At 36.9% G+C, this 9497-nt stretch overlaps 1 protein-coding gene across 1 annotated transcript in view; it reads left to right on the plus strand.

Moving 5' to 3' along the window:
- PIK3C2G (phosphatidylinositol-4-phosphate 3-kinase catalytic subunit type 2 gamma) overlaps positions 1–9497 on the plus strand; it is a 199628-nt gene that overhangs the window by 51581 nt on the left and 138550 nt on the right. Inside the window, exons 11-13 of the mRNA XM_009648693.1 lie at positions 2099–2294; positions 5483–5605; positions 9233–9307. Coding sequence (XP_009646988.1) covers positions 2099–2294; positions 5483–5605; positions 9233–9307 — 394 coding nt within the window. The remainder of the gene's footprint in view (positions 1–2098; positions 2295–5482; positions 5606–9232; positions 9308–9497) is intronic.

The following is a 9497-nucleotide window of genomic DNA, read 5'->3' on the forward strand; positions in this document are numbered from 1 at the left end:
GATTGTGAGCTAGGTTTCACCCTCTTTTGGAGAAAATGCTGAGAAGATTCCACTCAGTGATCATTGACTTCAGTAGGCCAATTTGCACAAATAAGGGATTTGCTATTACACCACATTTACCTGTCTGCCACTCTTAACGGATTGGAGTCAGGGAGTCTCCTAATTAGCTGTTTTTTCTTTAATGTAAATAGTGTGATACATTTCAGATAAAGTAGAAAATACTGGTTCAAATAATAGTCCACTTGATGTGATCTTCTGGACCTCTTAAGAAGGCTTTATGTATATGGCTATAGGTAATTCCTTGGAATGTAAAAAAATTCAGTACAAATTAAACATTTAGTTTGGAAGGAACTAAGTTATTACACATCCAAGAGAACTGGGTATGACAATAAAATGGTATTCGAGGGGGGAAAAAATCATTAGAGGAAAAGATTTATTCAGATCAGTCATGGTGAAGGATGATAAATGGAGAAAATAGTAAAGAGGATAAATAAAAAGATAATTAAAAACAAATGCTAGACAGATAAGTATCACAAACAGAGAGTAAAAGAACTGAGTTTTCTTAGCCTATTAGTCCCTAAAATGGTTCAGGTTTCATACATGGAAGATGATTACAATATGACAAGGTGTAGTATTTAAGCCAGTCCTTCATGACTGCAAGAATTTGTTGTCAGTATTTCCAGTAGCAAACCCCACTATATGTCAAACTATTTCAATTTTATCTATATCTATATTGTTACATAGTTAAAATTTGTCTGTTGTAAAATGAAGACTGAAATAATTCACTTGCAATGCATTTTGTGACTCAGTAGTATTTGATAGTTTAAAGGCAAAAGGTATCAAAGAAGGGGAATAAAATTCTAGACTGAGGGTATGTATTTTGGAGACATTTCTGCCAGGAAACTGAGATAGCTAGGTCCAGTGAATCATGGTACCTGGGTATGATGTTGGGCAGGATTCCTGCACCTATCCCAAGTATAAAAAGCTAGTATAAGGAAGTCTCAGGCTTCCTATTCCTGGGATTTATTTTTTTTTTCAATAGACACTATTAGACAGCTAATAGATAGCTGCTGAATACAGTGGCCAGACAAGTTTAGGGAGTATGTCAGGAACTGTAACAATTGAGAAAAGCATGTTCTTGATCCTGTAGGAACCCATGAGTTAAAAGCTGGGAGCGGGGCGGGGGGGAGGAGGAAGGAGAATTTGGTGTACTCCTCTTGAAAGACAAATCATCCTGATCTTGGAATGATATGATGTACTCTGATGCTTTCTCTCTCAACTTGTCCCTTGCCTGAGACATGAGTGCTTGTACCAGCTCTCTTCACTCGATGAAGGCTGCAAGGACTGGGGATTTTAATTTACACTGGCAATCAGGCAATCCCCTAGCTGCTCCAAAAGCACAGAGAGAGGGAAGATGGATAAAAGCCAGTAATTGCAGAAAAAGAACACTGCAGAGCTGAAGCCAGAGTAAATAACATAAATAAAGGCGTGACATAGAAGAGGGCACAGCCTGCATTTCATATATATCCGTATAGATATGTATTTCAGCGTCCATCATTGTGTAATATTATCACCAATCCATGACCATCTGAACGCTGACTATCTCTGACTGGGGCTGCTATTGTATGTATTTTATGAATTGTTTACCTACAGTTGGAACAGCTTTATAGTCTTAAAATTTAACCAGTGCCTTTTCTCCATTCTACTGCTGCATTGCCAGTTCCCTTGAACTAAGAAGCTACTTAACTGCTGAAATTACAAAATACCTACATCATAAAAATCCTTCCAGCACAAAAATTAACAGACTAAAATAGCATATCTGAGGCACATACTAACTTGCTGTAGTTTAAAATGCTTACTTTGAAAATGCCTTAATTTGAAAGCACAGTAATGAAAGACTGTTAATGATACACCAGAAATGAGCTAAGGCTGGTTTCAGAAGCACAGATGGCTAATTGGCTTCAGTTGGTAGGTTATGTCATTTTAATTAAATTTTATTAGGAAGCGTTTCAAAGCCATAACTGATGGTTTAAGATAAATACGGTTCTTCATAAATGACCTATTGCTAACCTTTATTTATTTCTCTCTCTCCTCTCAGTGTTAATGGAGGCTGCTGTGACTGAGCTCTCCATGGCCATCTCTTGTCTCATCCATGTTTACAGCAGCAGCTTTGATGCAAATTTCCGGCTTGCCAGCATACCTAAAAGCCCTTCATGTGCAGACGTCAGCCTAGATTCCCAGCTCAGCTTCACTGTTTATGCTGCCCATAACATCCCAGAAGCCTGGGTGAACAGGTAGGAGGAGATATAGCAGGTGTTCACAAGACGGGGTGTTGTCTCTTCTTATCACATGTTTTTCACAGATGCTAGCTTACCTCTGTTGCTTTGGTGATACTCCTATGTCAGTGTTAGAGACTGAGTAAGTGGGTGTATCTCCACTGTTTTTTCTAGCATAAAGTGCACTTACTTAAGCTTGACTGACTAGGAGAATTCCGGGCCCCATAGACAGATGGAGAGCTGATGAGGTAGCCTAGATCATTGCCCTTGACCAGTGTGGAAGGAGGGTAATAGAAGCACGATCAGAGCACTGGCCATGACGGGTATGCGTACAAATGCTTGTGTGACCAAATTTCTCAGAGGGAGGGAGGAAAGGGTGGCTGCATGCCAAGGCAGTTTGGACTGGGACTTTGTGTGGCCTCTGCAGTACAAGTAAATGGACAGATTGAAGGCCAACTTACCCAGTTAAACAGCAGGGTGCTTGCTTAAACTCCATCCGAATGAGGCTTTATCAGCAATTTTTGCTCTTGATATATTCAAACCATATTACTTGGCTAAGCATGCGCATTGACGATCCTCTGTATAGATAGTGATTAAAATCAGCATAGTTTGTATGTCCAAGTATACCTAGTATATCAGCATAGCAGAGGAAAGAAAAAAGGGAGGCATCTTCAATAAAAAGCTGATTAAAATGTTCTCTTCTGAATTGATTATTTAGTCAAATTGTGTCTTCAAGTAGCTGCTTTTCCTACCCTGAGCAAAACTGGTATTCTCCTCCTCCTCCAGTGCAATCAAAGGAGGACTGGTGACTACAGTCTGGTAGCATTATTTTTATGAATCAAAATGCTTTTCTCTAAGTTTTTATTAATACTTTCCCCTTGCTCCCACTTTACCTTGCATTTCAAATGACTGATTAAAAACAGTGGGATCATTTGCATTAGACTGTGAGCAAGAGAGAGTACTATACAGCATTAGTTGTAATTAGCAGTTTAATAAAAGTCAGAGAGAATTTGCATTAGTTAAGGTAAAATACAGAACTATAATCACTATCCTGACTTTGCAGATGGTTATACCATTGCCATTGCAGTTCATGTTTTACCAGAAAAATATGAAATCACATATGGCCTAAAGGCCACAGATGACTTGAATGCTATGTTAAAGCATGTGAAAATGAGAATCTGTCTTCCTCCATAATCTCCCTTTCCAGTCTTTCCAATATCCATAGCCAGCTCTTAACATGGACTGCCACCCCAACACCTACTTCCCTCAAATGCTTTTAGTAACTTCATTCACACGCATACTCACCAGTCGTATTTCTGCAGTGCATGAATTCATGCTGGCTATGCCACAACTCTCATTTTCCCTTTCCCAAAGGTCACATTTTGTGATCTTGCTGGTGTTCATAACATGTATTTTAATATATATACCTGCATATATATATAAAATAGATGTATTATAAATGTTAGATTTTTTCTGTCTCACATTGGGGTTTTGTTCTATACATACTATACTAGTATGTGATAAATGCCTTTTAATCATTTGAGATAAGGGAGAGTGAATTGTCTTATGTTTTACAGAATTATGTTAGTGTTCTGTCAAATCCCCTTCAAGTTTATTTTTGTGGATTGGCTTTTTGTTGATTTTTATGTTTATGCTCTCATTTTCTGATTCCCGTTTTACTATCCTTGTTAAAAAGATTGGTAGAGACCTTACAAGTTTGAATAATGTTGCAAAACTGATTACTTTTCTTTACCATATATTCATTCCTTCTTGTTTTTTTCAATCAGTCTGTTGTTTTATCTCATTTAAATCCCGAGCAGATATGCCTTATATGATGCATAATGTTGCTAGTTTCATGTTGGGCTGCATTTGTTTCTACATCTCCCCCAAAATCAGATTCCTATCTACATCTACATGATATGAAGTGTTCTTTGGGACAAGACTATAAAGTCATGCCTTTGAACTCATAGGGGGAGTACCCACCTAGGCAAAATGCTTTACACAGACCTAAAATGTGTTGAAGTGCATGCACTCTGAACAACCTCTCATCAGACTGAAGCATTGTGTAAGCATCAATCTTTCCAGGATGAGGTCCTTGTGGTGTATAAATCAGGGATATATCTGTATATTGTCTATCAATGCTTCTGTTTAAACAGCAGTGCTTAATAATTTGATTGTATTAAAACCTATTATTTCCTGCACTATCCTCCAACTGTTTGTAATGAGTCTAGAGGAAAGATGCATATTTAAGAGCAGAAGCATTTTCTAGTCTTGTAAGGTGGGGTTTTTTTCCCCTTTCTCTGCATCAGTACCTCACAGATGCTACAGATTCCAGATCCTTTTCTTTCAATTTAAAAGAAAAAAGGAAAGGGGAAAAAAAAAAAAAGCATATCTTCTACAATAATTATAACAATTATTACGTTGTTCTGGAAGAGATTAACAAGCCTACTTTTAAATAAGGCAAAGCTGGGCACTTTCAATCTGCAAATGCTTTAATTTTTTTATTCATATTTGATTCTGTTTCCCATGTTCCTCATTCTTGTACAGGTTGTGGTCTAAAGCTGAGGGTGGCAGGAAGATTTGGAAGTTCCAAGACCAGTTCAGAACATTAGTTCTCATTAGTATATGCTATTCCTCCATTTTGACTAAAATTTTGTAAGACTTCAGTAAGAAGAATATGAAACTAACAGAGAGCCTGAGATCCAAATTACACTATGAAGGTAGTCAATTAAGTATCTGAAGAATGCCAACACAGAGGGCTTTAATGCTTCTGCTATAATGAATGCATAGATTCACTTAGTTACTAACCTATTTTTTACTGATTGAGAAAAGTAATTATAAATAGAGTTACTGTTGACTGAAGTTTTATGATGAGCAAGTTGTAACAATTCAAAAATTATGTCCAAACTTCTCTTGACTGCAATAATGAAAAGAAAAATTGGTCTTAATAACAAAAACATGGAGCAGAATTTAAGTGTCTTAAGTACTTTTCCTGAATTCTGAACATTAAAAAAAAAAAAAAAAATCCATAATAAACCTACTCCACCCCTCCTTTAATATGCAAGTCATTATTTTAACTCTTTTTGCATGTAAGAATGGATCTTCACAAGTTTTTGAATGGTTAGCCCCAAATTTACTGTGCTGGGCATGTTACGTTACAATTAATCTCTTTTTTCTGTTTTTTTTTTTTTTTCTTCCCTTTTTAGCTACAACGTTTTTTCTTTTTCCTGTTCACTTACTTACGCTGGGAAGACAATATGTCAAGTCAAGATTTGCAAAAATATACCGGTTAAAAGATCCTTCTTTTTCCTGGCTGACTGGAACGAGAAGTAGGTTTTGCTCTGTGTTTGATATGTTTGTCTGACAGATTTTACACATTGAATATTCATTTCCAAAAAAAGACCCACATCTTTATTATGGATCATCTTCTGAGCAAATTAAACTTCACAGAATTCAGAGAAACTTAGGGAGATGGGAGTTAGAACAGAGTGGGATAGCCAGAGGAAGAAAAATAGGACTAAGCTAAGTCTGGTCTGACAATAAGATAAACTAAGCTGGTCTGAGAATAGAATAGGTTTCATTCGCTGCGGGCATCCTGGAGGAACACTAGAACCAAAAGGAGGTACAACCACAGGCTATATTTCTGTTCTCTTTTGAGAACTTCCGCCATTTGGATCCGCCTGTAATAGGTATGCAATCCAACTTGACAACCTATTGTAATGTTTCTTTAAGGAAGGAACAAAGCTGTTGCGGTTGGGGTTTTGGGGGGGTCGTTTTGGGGTTTTGTTGGTTTTGGTTTTGCTTTTTAATAAGAAGGATCTGCAGCTTTAAAATGAGGACCTTAGTTTGAGACTGGAATTTTAGAGTACAGGCTACCAACTGCCTGTCACCTGCCTGTCTGCTTTGAGGACAATAACTCCATTGAAAAACAAGGTGCACAGTCGAACAACATTCAGTTAAGGCAATGGGATGATTAAAAGCATATGTGTATTTGCAATAGCTGGGAGAGAAGAAGTAGGCAATTTTTTATAATTTGGTGATAATACTGTATTCTTCCAGCTTCCTGAGCATGGCATGTTTATATTTACAATCTTTCAAAATTTTGGTATTTTATATCACTGTTTACTGTATTCTAAATCTGAAAGCAGCTTGATTACATTATAATTGAACAAAGGCTACAAGTAATCTGAAAGTTGTTTGGGTTTTTTCCAAAATTATAATTGAATATAGAGTGTGATTCATAACTTCTGTTTGTCTTCATCTAAGAGATACAACAGTTTGAAGCTGGTCAAATGGAAGAAGACCTTTTTATGCCAAACCTGTTACACATCTGTCTTAATGGAGATTTTGTGTAGCCTTCTTGCACAACACTCCTGAACAGCTATAGGAAGCTTAGTATGTCTACCCTACGGTTAAGAAACAAAATGGGTGCATTTCTGCTAAGCATCCAAATTAGTTCTTTTAGGGCCTAACATCTGCTTTGATACCTCATTTGAATCCATAGAATTTGAGTGTTTAATCCTCAATCTTTTGTATGATTGGAAAGTAACTGTTATATCCTTGTGTTCAAAAAAAATTTGATCACTCCCATTTGCTCTGTAGGAATTTTCACCTTGTTCAAGTTTTGGTCAGGTACTGTCTTATGGTACATGTAGGCAGATATAATTGAAATGTAGGGGAAGGGTTGTATTGCTTATGAGCATTTTTGGCTTCTAAAAAGTGGCCGATGTCTTTCTGGAATTAATCTTACACAATGTTTTTCTAAAACAAAATACAAGATGATAGAATAGAAATAAATTATTTGGTCATAACTGGACCAGAAACTCTGCTCTTCTTCCATTTCCGTGAACATGTAAAGAAATAAGACTAAAGTTTCAGGGTTTCTCTTTAATCATCTCCCTCTGCAAAATCAGTATTAAATGTCCGCAATTCCATCAAAAAGCTTCTTGGAAAAAGCAGCAGTTAAGTATGCAGGCCAAATTCTTTCATAGGTCATAGATGCTTGTAAGAGGCTCTTAACAGCAGAAGCAAGATCTAGAGTTGTATGAAACTTAATAGTATTAGTTTGTAAGAGCACCGTTTTAGTTTTTATTGTTGCTTGAGTTTCAAAAATCATTTTCAAAATCCAATTCAAATGAATTCCAAAGTAGAAACCCAAAAAATTATATCTATCTAGCAGGCTTTTCAATATTTCCTTCAACCATCAAAGGTATTCACATATTTTCTCTCTCAAACCAATTGGCCTAGATTTGTTTAAGTCTCAAAACATGAGGGGAGGTTTCTTGGACCTAATGACCTGAGGTCCAGAAGCACAGGCTAAGAAGCTAGGTAGCCAGATATGCCATTATTTTTGTATGGTTTAGCTCATATCCAGAACTGGACTTTGTGAACGGATGCTATTTTTGAGTCAAAATGCAGATGTCAGATGAGTATTTTAAATCAGCTTAACAGTCTTATAGCTAGAGCTTTCCGTCCCTTTCTTTGAGTCACTAAAATGTTCCTGGGTTGGCAGGGCAGATTCTACTCAGAAAAGAGATGCTTATAAAGCAGACATTTACTGCAGGACATGAGCATGTTGAGATCACAAGTCACCTTCTGTAACATTAGGAAGTAAAATATTCTCTATACATCTAGGGATCAATCAGGATGGAAACTAAACCTAGCTAATTCAAAATGAGTCCTGATCTTAGATTAGGATTGACTCAAACAAGGCAAAAAAATGCAGAGTAGTGTTTTGATGATTAGGAATCTAGGAAGATAATTTCTACAGAAGACAAGACTTGCTTTATTTGCTGATTTCCATGTATTTAGTTTGTGTTTTCAAGTGCTTTAACCAGTTACTCTCTGAACTTTATCTTGATAGGGGTTTGTGTTTAAACGTGAGCATCTGTTGAAGTCTTTTATTATATTTAGTCTTTCCCAGAATGTTCTTAGAAAAGATGGGAGTCATTTGATACCTAAGGAGGTTTTCTTGTTTAGTGTTTCTTCTGTTTGTCCTTTTTTAAAGTGTACTTTTCGATTTAGAACTTGTGTGTTATCTTTGAAAAGCGATATGGCCACCTTGGTGCAGAGTTCAAACAGGCTGATACTATCCAGCACATAATGTGTAAAGTCCAAAAGTTGCCCCCTTATTTTCTTGTCAGTTTCATTTTTCAGTGACTGAGACTCTTTATTATTTTTTTTTAATCTTTGCTGGTTGCTCTTAATATATTTATTCCACCATATCCTCTTTTTCCCTCCTCCATGATTTATGTTAAATCTACAGACACGAAATACGGAATTAACATTAAGCCTACCATCCATCACCTCAGATACTTTCTTGGCATTGGGTTTCCGTCTTCTCTGTATTTTGTTTGGCTTGTCTATTTTGTTTATACTGTCTCAGTGCAAAGCCTGGGTTGCCCCAGAGCTCTTCTGTGTTGAGTGCTCTTATGTTATTAAGCCTTTGGCCTTTGAGACCAACTGTATAACTTTGTCTAGCATCTGTGAATAGGACCTTCTCCGTTCTTCTCAACTACTGTTGAAATTGTTCACCCACAGGGTGTCTTATTTCTGGCCACTGTTCCATTTCCTCTTTCTTCTTCTTAATCATCTATTCAGCTCAGCCTCATGCAGTCAGAAAGGATAATACCAAGTGGGTAAGCTCAGGCATGCATTAATCCAAGTTCTTAAAATCAGTACAGATATTCCCCTTCTCATATGTCACCGGAAGGGAAATTTTACTCCTCTTTGGCCCATATTTTAACTCTTGGGATGTCTAACTCTTGTCAAAGTTTCCAGATTTTGTTCCTACTGGTGTATATCCAGTAGTGCTCTATATTGTGTCCTAGGGAACCTCTGGTGAGCATTTGCTTTCTGCAGTGAGGATATTCATTGCTCCAAGTTCCCAAGGATTGTTAACTATTGTCTGTGTTAGAAAATGCATTTCTCGATTTTTTTATTTTGTCTCTTCACAGCATTAGCGACGCTTTAAAGTTAAATGTAACTCTTCTTCGAACAGTTTTATGTAACGTGGGCAGAGTTGTTGGCCTGTAAGTGGAAAAAAAAAACAGAACAAGCTATCTATAGCATGTAAAACAGTTCAGTTTCCCAATAATTGTTTCTAACTAATTAGGAGTGAGGAAGAGGGCATGAGACAGGGAAAGCAGAGTTGAAAGCTATAAATAGGGACACGTGGGAAGACAGTTGAGAATTGCTTCTCAGTTCAATTCATGTTAATTG

This window comes from Egretta garzetta, unplaced genomic scaffold (genome assembly GCF_000687185.1).
Source record: "Egretta garzetta isolate BGI_Z169 unplaced genomic scaffold, ASM68718v1 scaffold81, whole genome shotgun sequence".
Classification (NCBI taxonomy): Eukaryota; Metazoa; Chordata; class Aves; order Pelecaniformes; family Ardeidae; genus Egretta; species Egretta garzetta.